This window comes from Sprattus sprattus (assembly GCF_963457725.1).
Source record: "Sprattus sprattus genome assembly, chromosome: 18".
In the NCBI taxonomy this organism is placed as follows: domain Eukaryota; kingdom Metazoa; phylum Chordata; class Actinopteri; order Clupeiformes; family Clupeidae; genus Sprattus; species Sprattus sprattus.
The window spans coordinates 13,106,456-13,118,955 of record NC_137916.1 but is presented as its reverse complement, the minus strand read 5'-3'; the positions used below and the strand labels follow the sequence as shown (position 1 = coordinate 13,118,955).

At 46.8% G+C, this 12,500-nt stretch overlaps 2 protein-coding genes across 3 annotated transcripts in view; one reads left to right on the top strand and one right to left on the bottom strand.

Annotated features, from left to right (window-relative positions):
* aatka (apoptosis-associated tyrosine kinase a) overlaps positions 1 to 6,755 on the top strand; it is a 47,520-nt gene extending 40,765 nt beyond the window's left edge. For both annotated transcript variants that reach the window (XM_080856062.1, XM_080856063.1), the window contains 4 exons: positions 179 to 3,572; positions 3,693 to 3,828; positions 4,046 to 4,246; positions 4,446 to 6,755. In XM_080856062.1, coding sequence (XP_080712188.1) covers positions 179 to 3,572; positions 3,693 to 3,828; positions 4,046 to 4,246; positions 4,446 to 4,474 — 3,760 coding nt within the window. In that variant the 3' untranslated portion in view covers positions 4,475 to 6,755. The remainder of the gene's footprint in view (positions 1 to 178; positions 3,573 to 3,692; positions 3,829 to 4,045; positions 4,247 to 4,445) is intronic.
* Positions 6,756 to 8,646: 1,891 nt separating this feature from the next.
* Positions 8,647 to 12,500, bottom strand: part of LOC308379685 (BAR/IMD domain-containing adapter protein 2-like) — a gene marked incomplete at its 5' end in the record, with an annotated part of 44,957 nt that continues 41,103 nt past the window's right edge. The window contains one exon of the mRNA XM_080856924.1: positions 8,647 to 8,729. Within this exon, the coding sequence (XP_080713050.1) occupies positions 8,660 to 8,729 (70 nt within the window). The 3' untranslated portion in view covers positions 8,647 to 8,659. The remainder of the gene's footprint in view (positions 8,730 to 12,500) is intronic.

Genomic DNA, 12,500 nt, shown 5'->3' with positions numbered 1-12,500 from the left:
AAACCAGTTGAGAATTCATGACTATTGAATCAATTTTCAGGACATGGCTCTAACAGTTATTGGTGTTCTATACTACTCATATTGAATATTGGAAATAAATTCTGAAATTATCATATTGATAATAATCCTAAATGAACTCATGCCTCCTCCACTCACTGCTTCACTCTTGTGTGCTCAGGTATGAGGTGATGCAGTTCTGCTGGCTCCAGCCAGAGCAGAGGCCTGTGGCGGAGGAGGTGCACCTGCTGCTAAGCTACCTCTGCGCCAAGGGCATGAGCAAAGCCGAGGAGGACTTTGAGAAGCGATGGAACTCCCTGCGACCCGGCCTGGGCGGTGGCAGCGGCGACGGCGGCTCTCCCGGGGCCTCGGCAGGGGACCTCGCCTCCTCCTCTGTGTCCTCCTCCTTCCCCCTGCTGGAGCACTTCTCGGGGACAGACAGCTACAATGCCGAGGCCGGGGACGACATCCTGACGGTCACCGAGACCAGCCATGGGCTGAACTTCGAGTACAAGTGGCAGCAGGCCCGAGCTGAACAGCCCTACTGCTCCTCGTCGACCACGGGTACGCTGGGCCAGAGCAACCCCCAGTATCAGGACATCTACTACCCACTCGAAAATGTTGCGGGGGCCAGCAAAGGACAGGGCCTCACCCTGGGGGTATCTCCCTCGTACTATGAGTCGGATCACGTAGGGGTGGTGCCAGTGCTGAGCGCTCACAGTCCGTCGGTGAGCAATGAGTATTACATTCGCATCGAGGAGCCGGCGGAGTGCAACATCCATATGGAGGACACCAACCTGGACTACAGCCCTGGGCTTGATGCGAGCCACAGCACGTTCTCCATGGGGCGCAGGGTGTGCTCGGCCGACCCCGAGCCAAACACCTACTGGTCTGCATCTGAGGGTCGTAAAACTAGTGCCTATGACTCCGATGCGAGCCCGGACATTTCCCTCAGCATGGAGCCTCTTCAGAGGAGAGTGTCGAGCACCAGCTCCGGAGACGTCGAGAGATCCAGGCAGTACTTCTCCCCGAGTGAAAGGGGCACGTTTCACTGTGAAAAGTTGTCTCCAGACAACCAGGAGGTCCGGTACAGAAATGACCACTACGTGGACGAGCAGGAGGACAGCTGGAGGCAAGCGAGCAGGGGCCCAAGGCTCACAGGTCTGGACACCCCTATGGGCATCTCCTTGTCTCTGAGCAGTCCCAGTCTTGGATGCTGTGACCCATACTTAGAGGCCAACCAGGCGTCAAGTGCAGAGAGGAGTGTGCCTAACGAGGGTTATTATGATATGACAGGGACACTCCAGAAGAGCCTGTCCAGGCCCCAATATGTGAGTATCGATGTTGAGACGGGCGATGGGCTGCATGTTGGATATGGTCCTGCCGACATAGAGGAGGATGATGACCTTTTCACTGAGGCTGAGGCCACAAACTGGACCTCAAACCAGTCTGCCAATAATAACAGTTATAATTTTGATAGCAGACAAGCTGTAGGTTTTCAAGATGTCTACCTTGACCTACACCATACCACACCATCTTCCAGCGACAGGAGATCAATCTCCGAAAAAGTAGCAGTCAAAGACAATTCCAATACCTCCAAACCTGTGTCCTACTTGGAAGCGACAGGGAGCGACAGGTCATCCACCAGTAAGACGCTGAATACAGATTTATCTGGTGAATGCGGGACATACATTCATTTGTGCCATAAGGGTGGACAGGAGACAGCATCACCTGTCACCGTTCACCCGTCCATAGACAATCCCCAACTAACTGAGCAAATTGCACAGTCTGGAGAGAAAAATGCTGTTTCTAAAAAAGCCTCAGACAAAATCCCAAACCTGTCGGTGGAGGAGAGTATGCCCCATAGTGGAGAAAGAGCCCAAAACCGTTCCACAGACTCACCCAAGTCACAGGCAGACATGCTGCCACCCTCGGCAGACTTCACGGACATTTACACAGACATCACACCACAAGGGGATCTTTCGGAAAAACAGATGGGAAACATGTGGGGTCTGAATACCTGTAACACACGACTCACAACAGGCAGTATCAGTATTCTCTCTGGCAAGAAGGTGTCACATGCAGAGATCCTGTCAGAGTGCATATCTGTCTCTGAGTGCAGTGGAGGAGGTGACAGCGGAGTGAACATGGGCTGCTCCAGTATCAGCCTGGTGGACTTATACGACTGCAGCGACGACGACGGCACAGACGTCACCTCTGGGGTGTTTGCGGATTCACCCTTGGAGTACGCCGAGGTGGGCGATGTTAGCCTGGCCCATAGACCTCTGCTGAGGCCAGTTAAAGCACCTCATGCGGAGGAGACCATAAACCTTACCTCCAGGACCAGCCCTTGTAAGAGCTTCAGCCTTGAGGTGTACCACACCTCGATCCAGCCCAAGTCGCTAGATAGCGGCTACGACACAGAGAATAACGAATCTCCCGAATTCAGCCCAAAGGATCTGGAGGGGAAACCCATTCTTAGTGTGAGCCTGGAGTCAGATGAGCCCGACATGGTCCACCAGCTCGACTTGGATGAGAGTATCGAAGGAGTCCTCCTGCCCCCGTCAAGCGACGGGGAGCTACTGCTTAGCAGCCTGAATGAGAAAAATCCTTATAGAGACTCGGCCTATTTCTCTGACTATGACACTGAAAATGACAGGAGCCCCAGTGATGGGGTCAGCAGTTTCTTCAGCACCCACGAAGACGAGGATATTGTCAGGCACCGAGCGGAGAAGGAAGAATGTGACCCAGAGCGTGAAAGGCAGGAGGGCTACTGTTTTGCATCTCTGAAGGACAGCGGCGACGTCTCCCAGCCCCGATCCTCCGACGGGGATGCCGGAGAGCCTGATCCCAGCTCCTCTCCCTTCGCCGTCCCCGTGCTCAACGTGCTGTCGCCCTTCCCTCCGCAGATGGGAGGATGCTTGACAAAGGAATCCACTCCCGATGATGGGATAGGTTTGGAGACGGAGCACTCGGCAGAGGAGGCGTCGTCCGACTGCTGCACATCAACACCGATGGAAGGGTCGTCCACTTCGCAGGAGGCCGCGACGCTGGTAGACAAAGCAAATGAGGATTACTCACAGACGGTGTCACTGGGCTCTGACTCCACCCTGGCGGACTTCAGGGAAGAGCTCACCCAAGACACAGAGAACAGTAAAGATTGCAGAGAAGGAGAGGACGAGGGGGACGACACAGAAGGAGAAGAGACGCCGAGTAACGGAGATGGTGTGTATGACTCTGTGTTGATGGCAGAGCTCGCCTCCCCAGATCTGGGCCTGGATGGGGACATCCGGGCCCCTCTGGGGGACGGTGAGGACGCAGACGAAGAGGACTCGGACGACAGCGAGTCAGACGAGGAGCTGCGCAGCTACAACATCCACGAGCGCGAGAGTGACGAGAGCGACGAGGACTTCACCGTAGTGCCAGTGGTGGTGAGCGAGCGTAGCAGCGCCCGGCACCTCCGCAGTCTGCTCAAGATGCCCTCGCTGCTCACGCAGTCGTTCTGCGACGAGCTGGAGCGCAAGAAGAAAGCCGTCTCCTTCTTCGATGACGTTACCGTCTTCCTCTTCGACCAGGTCAGTCATGTCTTCCCTGACAGACTATTTAGGAGCCCTCTAGTTGTACTCACTCCTTAGCATGTGCCCTGCTATTGTGCTGTATACAAGTACACTTATCTGCTTATTCTGGTTTTGTAGGAGAGCCCCACAGGTGATTTGGCAGACTACAGCTTTCCACCAGGAGCAGAGGCTAATAGCCATCCCTCAGAAGTGCAGACTTCCAATCAGAGCAACAACAATGAAAACTCAGATGAAAACAACACAGAAGAAGAAGGTATGGGTATATGTGCTATAAGCAACACAATATCGTTGTTATAGGCAACACAATACTGTAGCTATAGGCAACACAATACTGTAGCTATAGGCAACACAATACTGTAGTGCAAACGTTGTCTATTTAGCAAGTGCTCTGCTGGTAAAATAAAATAAATACATAAACGCTAAATACATGACGTTATCACCCCCCTGTTCCATTTCTTCGCTTTCTTAAGGTGGAGCTTTTGAATGGGAGGAGGACTTTTCTCTGATATCCAGCCCCTCCTCAGTAGAGCCTGCTCCAGAAGCTGTGGTGTTGCCACCCAGCCCTCCCTCCAAGGCAGCCGAGGAGAAGCCAGCACCCCAGCTGTCACGCTTCAGTGTCTCCCGCTTCTCCATAACACACGTGTCTGACTCCGACATGGACTCAGTGGGAGGTCAGTCCTTTCATATCCCCTTTTTCTTCCTGTAGCCTCACTAGGCAAAATTGTCAGTGCTTACACTGATTTCAGCAGTTTGGCCAATTTCAAACTAGCTTAGGTAAAAATAAAACAAAGATGTCTGCAGATTTGCATTGAAGCTCCTTAAAAGAAGCTACTTAAAAGGTGAATGTTTGTCTGTCTGACTGTTTTTCAGGTTGCAGTGAAGATGGAGAGCGGGAGTGAGAGAGCCTGCTTGGCGTGAGGACGTGTTGTCCTCCTACTCTGGGTGTTTTTTTCTTTCCTACACATGGGGTCAGTTGAATCCTGATAATCCAGTTGCTGACGGTGCCTCATATAATAGAGAAATGCCATGTGTGACCCCTATCCACAAAACACTGACAGGTGGAGGTAGAACTGACATAGTGTATTGAGAACAGCAGTTAATACAAACTATAAATCTATATGTAAGAGATCAAAAATGTATCACTTATTTATTCTAAATATGACATGTACGCGGAGTATTACTTCTTTGCACAATTGACATTGCAACATTGACATTCACTGACAGGTCAACAGGTCATTTTTTTATTATTATATATGGTAGAAACAAATTGACAAATGTTGTGCTGCATTGCTGCTCCTCATTGGCTGCCTTTCCAGTACTCACCCGTCTCATTGGCCAGATCTTCCAGAGGACTGTTATTGCCCTCGATCATTAGTTTTGCACTGCTTGAGCCAAACAGCGAAATGCTATGACGAAGCCACAGAGCTGCTGTGGAGATCCAAAGAAGACGACTCACCACATTCAAGCACTGAGCTGATCATTTTGGGTGGTGGAGCAGACATCTCCTGGAATAGATACACCTCCAACACTGACACGGCAAATCACAAAACAATCCTATCACTTACTAACACATGGGGGGTTTTGGGTGGGATGGGGAGGAAATGGGTTAATCTCATCACTCTAGAATCTCTCATCACAGAACGTTTTAGTTCAGGGGAGAAACTGAATCATGAGACGTGTGGAATTTAAGAACATGTCTGGTTTTTTTCATGTTGTGCGTCATGTTAATTTCCACACTGCTGCTGGAAAAATACTGTTAAAAACTAGTCCCCATTTCCCTGTGTGCTGCTATCCATCTAAAAGTTAAAAAAAGGCAAACAAAAAAACGTGTGCACTTTCAGTGTTCAAATCAAGTGCTAGTTTATATGAGGTTCATATGGGTTTCTCGTGTCATGTCCCTTAGCTATTGAGTGGTCTAAATAAACACATGCATACATTTTTGTGTCTTATTGGCGTTCACGTTGCAATTCAATTTAACATGATTCTAATGTACAGAGATGTTAATCATGTGATGTTCACCAACTCTTTTATCTCACAGTTGGGTTGTCGGTGTGTGTGTGTTTGTGTGTGTGATGTGTTACCTGCAATCACTCAGACAAAAGATGTTGACCAGCACATTGGTTTATTAAACATTGGTGGTTGTTTTCTAGTGAGAGTGTTGAGTTGATGCCTTGTTCCGCTGTTTCTACCCGTCCTCTGCACACGTCCCACTCCCTGTACACGGCCCTGTTGTTTGTTGGGGGCAGCAGTGTGTGTGCATGTCTGTCAGGTCAAGAGGAGGTTCCCGTTTGAAGAATGGGGGTTAAGGGAGAGGTATTGCCTGGTTCTGTGAGAGGCAGCTAACCTGAATGAATACGAGTTGTTGCTGTTCACCCGTCCTGACACAACAGCACATAATGCTAATTGCTTGTTATTCAAAAGTATGGTCATCTGAATAGTCTACAGTTCCAGGGTCTTGCAGGCCCAGACAGAGTCAAGCTGTGGTTTATAGGACAGGCTAGCCATAAATTATGTATATTCATTGGCCTAACTCACATGTATTATTTCTAACTCTTAGTAAATATAGTTGGGTTTATGACATTTTGTGATTGAAAATTACAAAGTGTAAAAAGAAATACAAAATGTAAAAAAAATATGTCTTATATTCCATCTCTGATTCTGAAACGAAACACTTATCACCTCTCTCCTCTCCCTGCAAACACTCACCATCAGTCTTGGTAAGATCTGTTCTTCATGTTGTCATTGGTTTTCAAGTGTTTTACAATGGACATCCCATTTCAGACCACATGAGTTGTTAGTGACATCAGCTCACAGATTTGAAGACTGGATTTTACTACGGCTGCATGTTCTCCACCTCCTGCCACAGAAATGGCGTCACCTTGCCAAAGCCCAAACGGCCGGGAATCTAGGATAACTGCTCTGCCATTCCTCTGCCATTACGCCACTTTTATATTCTGAAACACAGAGCAGCGTTACTGTTGGTGCTATTTTTACACCTGATAAATTCTCGTAAAATCTAAATGCCAGTCAGTTACAATGCTATGACCGCTGGAGAGCCTGTCACCAAGAACTGGTCCAGTGCCTCCTGTCGAATGCTGGGGTGAGGAGTGTGAGCGTGCGCCTGTAGTAACATCACCAGTCGTGCTCCATGTCTCCCATTGCTGTACTACTCTACAAATAAACCAGACCAGTTTGTCCTTGTGCTTCTGCTAGTTATTTATTCGTTTCGTTTTGCCAGACACCGGAATCCACAGTTTGATCCCAGACAAATCATTCAATGTAGTGATTCAATGCGTAGAACTGTGGGACTTAAAAAAAAATGTTTTAAGATTTAAAGATATAAATTTAAAGATATAGATTCTGCAAAGTTTTGGACATACAGACAGACAAATGAACCAAAGAGAAGCTGCATCACAATAAACAATATAAAAGCATTTTGATTCCGCTTGGCCAAAATCAAACATACATACAAACCTAGTTTACTAGACATTTGTAATGAGATATCCATTAGGCCTGTCTTGGTGTGGACTGAACTCTCTGCATTCACACAGACACACATTATAAACCATTTTACATTCACACATTTTGAGAAATCTTTTCTCCATTTCTAGTAGTCAAACTTTCCCAAAGCACCCAATATAGATTGGAGTGCCTCAGTTATTCTAAGAGGAGGGTTTGCAGTGAATGTTGCACAATTTTTCCATAAGCACAGTTTTGTGCATAACTACAAACACTAACAACATTTGCAGGTAACCTCTCAGATCAGATGAACAGATTTAAAAAAAAAAAAAATTGAAAATGAATAAAATAAAATAAAAAAGATAGAAAAGACAAAGAAACTCTAAAATCAAACAACATTGCAGAGTATTTTTCCCTTTCCTTATGCTAGTACTAAATTAAAGGATTTTTTATTTTTTAAATCAAAAAAGCTACCCAGAGCATTAAACAGACTGTAAAGGAAGGCACAGTTCCAATGATGTTGATGCTCCAGATCTACTGTAAGTTCACTGCGTCTCAACTAAACACAGGGTCGGTCCAGGTCATAGGTCATCACACAGGCATTACTAGAGATTGGAGTAGAACAAAGCCTTGAAACACTGTCAGAAAAAAAACCCTATTATTTTACAAGCACAGACTAACAAGTTGACCTTTTAGGACAGACCAGAGGAAATCAGTATGTGTAGCAGCTCTCTTTAGAAAAAAAAAGCGTTGCAGTGAATACCGTTCTTAGCACTGGAGAGTGGATGGATGATTGCTATTTTTAAAAACGATTTCTGTATTTATTACAAAAAAGGAACAGGTACTAGGCTCTACTATTTGTAGACTTGTGTGCTGAGCAGAAACAGGTCACCGTAACCATACAGGATCATGAGGACTTGCACAGTCTGTTTGGCTGAGAGAGAGAAAGCAAAGCTTAAGATGTAATCCAAGCCTAAACACTTTAGATTTAAGGAGAAGTGAATTATCAAGAAATGTGTCAATGTCCATCGCTCATCATCGCTTTCTGGTGCTGTGCGGTCAGTGCCGGAAAAGAAAAAGGTATACTTACAGTAAAAACACATTTGAATCATTACGACTCCTGATTAAATTAATATGTTACTGTATAGAGACAAAAAAATATTTCAGTTTGAGATCCATTCATATCTACCATCTCCCAGCTCTCCAAAAAACTTCACTCTATACACAAAACCTGTACACTTAAAGGCCAACCTTGAGTGGATTTAAATATGATGCTATATAACTATATGATGTGCTGCATTAACCATGTGACCCCAGCAACAGCAGTATGGGCCAGTCTCCACTCTTCATTTCCATGGAGTACTCAACATCAGCAGACTCTCAACATCACAGCCCAAGTTGACCAGAGACAGAGAGAGCAGACATCAAGAAAAAGACAGGCAGACAGAAAGAGGGAAAGACAAAGACAGTCAAAGAGACAGCAAAGATGAAGGCTTACAGAGTGACAGGGTGTCAAAAAATAAAAAAGGACATATCAAAGAGCAAAAAAAAAACAAGAGACATGGTGAGAGAAAGGGTGAGAGAGAGAGAGAGTGATGTGATGACAGGGCATGGGCCAGCCCTGACTAATAGTAGAGTGGAGCTGCTCGGTCATCGTTGAAGGTTTGCCTGAAGTAGCCCTCCAGCATGCGTTCACTGCAAGAAGAGGGGAGGGGGGAGGGGGGGACGAGGAACAATGCACATTAGGTCACTTCCATAACTCTACAAGCAGGACGAATCCCCTTGGGGTTTAGCCTAAATGTAAGTGAGTCAGGAGAGGCCTGATCTATAGGCCATCAAAGGAAAGATTTGCAGCAATTTGCTTTGTTTTTTAAGTGGCTAAGTACGTACTGCTTCCAGGTGAACAGGAACTCATTTGACATATACTTATGAACTTAGGTATATCTATGACACTACTATGGAAGGCGTTTGAGCCGGCATGCAGATGGTGGTAGTTTGTTATAAGTAGTGTTGGTTATAAGTTGTGACATGCATGCAGAGTTAAGATTTTACCTCCAGTACCCACAAATCTGCCTCCATGACAACAGTGTCTCTCTGCTACCAGTGACCGCCATGATTGGTGTAGCGCTTGTTGTGTGGCAGTAAAGAAACACAAAAACAACCTGCCCCAAAAGCAGAGGGGCCACTGGCAGCATGACAAAAAGCCCAGCTCCCAAGTAAAGCCAGACAGCCAATGAGAGAGCCAAGAGAGAGAGAGAGCAAGGGCGTGATTAGTTGGCTGATCGAAGATGGGGAGGCTGGTGACTTACGGAGGTCCTGCTCACTCAGAACCGGGATAATTCTGGACCCAAACTGGAAGGTAAACAGAGTCCTTGGGTTTGTACCGAGGAGCTGATTCACAAAAAAACGGAGGTCATGTACGGTCAAACCTAGACAACAGGCGGCTCTGGCATGAACCCAGCCCTCATCTGGTGCCGAGCGAGGGCCAGATTCGCCCCGGAAGCGTCTGTTGTCTGGGCACAGCTTTGACTGAAGGCATTCGCACAGCTGGTTAGTCTTTTTATCGTGTTAAATGACTATTAGTTCACTCATATTTAGTGGCGCTGACACACTAAGGTCATCGGTAATAAAGATGAGTGAGAACAATGGAACTCAGTGCTCTCAGATATGCGTAAACACAGTGCAGCATGAGTTCACAATATAGTGTAAAATGAAGACTCTGCCCATAGCAGTAATGTGTACTTTCCTCAATGGAATTCTCTCTTTTTTTTTTTTTTGAGACAAAGCAAAGAAATCTCCAAGGGGAACACATATCATTTAAATTGACAGAACATTTGTAAACAATTAAGGTTGAGCACACACACACACACACACACACACACACACACACACAAACACACGTATATAAAACAATCTAGACTATAACACAATTCAGAACAGCAAGTCACTAGATACACTTAAGAGGGAAGGAGGAGAACAGGGTCACATGACAGCCAAAGAAAGAGATAGAAAGAGCGAGAGAGGAGGCCAGCACGCGCAAGCACATAGGACAGCTCCAGGACAAATAGAAACACTCATTTACAAAAGTGCACACACACACACACACACACACACACACACACACACACACACACACACACACACACAGTACAATGTACATCCCCTTGTGGACATGTCAACATGAGCAGAAAGGAGGGATGGGGGAGCGGGGGGTTGGCAGGCAGGTTTTGAGGAAAGGGTTCATGGACTCCCCTCCCCCAGGACAACTGTTATTTTCAAAAAAATGCCTTCCAGAGACCACGAAGACAAGCAGTCAATAAAAAAATGTCTCATTGGAACAAATGGTTTATTAATATATAGATATATATATATAATCTTTCAGTAAAAAGTCACCATACATTCGAGGTCAATTTTTCACGATGGTCTTTTTCTTTTGATTATTGTTCACAGCATGCAGATCATAGCAACGTTTGCAGTCTGTCGGGTTACAATGGTGAAAACTTTAAAGCAGATCGGTGAAATTAGTGTTTTTTCCATCAAATGAAAAAGACTTCAAAGTACATCGCCACGGTGATTACAACAGCAGAGCTCCAGCGGATCTGTCATCCATCAGTCAACACACACACACAGAGATGGAGGGGGGATAGGATAGGGGGACAGGGAGAGGGAGAGAGAGAGGGGGAAAGGGGGGAGGGAGAGAGAGGGAGAAGGAGATGTACAGGGAGAGAGAGAGGGACGGAGAGGGAGAGAGAGAAGCAGTCTACAGATGGATTTTTTTTACGGCCACTTGCTCTTGATGGTAAGAGGGGTATGGGAAGACCCAAGGGCTCTCTGGTTGAACTGGTGCATGTTGACATATCAGTCAGTCTTTCCCTTCAAGCAGGTACTGCACGAAAGCCTGGTGCACGAGGTGAGTTTGGGGGGTCTTGAAGCAGTAGTAAGCATAGAGATAGTGGATAGTGGCAAGGATATAGTGCATCACAACTGAATGTTTATTTTGGATTCACAAATACATCACTACCCACCACCATCAATTTGTGAGAGTCAAATATAGGAAAATGATGGTATAAATCAATCATCTAAAACAGATGTCCAAAATGTGATTTGTTTCAGTAAGCTGGTCAGAAAAAAAGAGCATGGCACACCTTCTGGACAGAGTTTTAGGAAGTGAAGCTACACAAAGCAAATTTCCTTCAGAAGAAACAGGCAAATGAGAGCATCTGCACAACGGTACGAAACAGAAAGAGAGAGAGAGAGAGAGAAAGAGAGCGAGTGAGCCCGTGAGAGAGAGAAAGAGAAAGAGAACATTGCCCAGTTAGAACAGTTAGTCGCTTGTGGTTTCAGGGCACTGTTATGTCCACATCAGCCTTTACAAAAATAGTAAAAAATTAAAACTTTTGACACTTGTCTCACAGGCTCCACACAAAGAGGAATAGCTGCTTCATTGGGATGAACAGGACTTTTGCTTTTTGGCACTTTTCACATGAAACCGTCCTTTATCAGAAACAGCACAAAAAAAGGAAAAAAAAAATCTTATAGTTGCACATGCATGTAAGATGAAGCGGTTGGTTTGTCAATCTCCCCAGGGGGACAGAGGTCATTGTTTTAGAGGGGGAGAGGAGGGGTAAGTTGGTGGAGAGGAATCAAAGTCTATAAAGCTGCGAGCCATGCAGACAAGCTGCTGCCGCTGCCGCCGTCGCCGCTGCTGCAGAGTTGTAGTCCCTGTCGCCCTGGCCCCCGACCCACCACACACCACTGCCAGGGCCGCCGCAGGAGCGAGGGGAGGGCGAGGAGGTGGCGGAGGAGGAGGCAGAGGGGAGGAGGGGAGGAAGAGAGGACAGAAAGGAGGGATGAGATGGGCCTCCTCCACTGAAGAAGGGGTGCGTGGAGGCCGAAGGCTGGATGATGCGGCGGTGGGGAGGGGTGGTTAATGGATTAGGGGTAGGGTGGGGTGTTGAGGGGTTTGGGGGGGGGGGGGGGGATGGAAGGGCGTGGCCCCTGTGCTATCCGGAGCTGTCTGTGTCTCTTTTAGTCTGTATGTTCTCACACTGTTGAAATCAATTTGCCATCGTCACTGTGGAACAAAGAGAGAAGGAATCGTGCCAGGTGGGACACACTCAAGACAGAGGAAGAGAAACGGTGAAAGACAGACAGACAGAGACAGCCAATGAGAGGACAACACCAAGAGCAGGTGCGAGAGAGAGAGAGAGAGCGGCCCGTTTGAACACTTCCCGCTCCCACCTCCTCTCCGCTCCAGTAACATCAATCCACATCTTTTACAGATATGGTGCTCTGGTGACGGCATATTACCTGATCAACCTATTCACCGTTTGGTTAAGTTCTGCCATGGTGTAATTCTAATGATGCACAATTTCTGAAACAGTCCCACTGTGCGAGATAACTGAGGGCTTCAGTTCATGTACATTCTTTCATAGCTTTCATACTTGTAACCATGCTGCACAAACT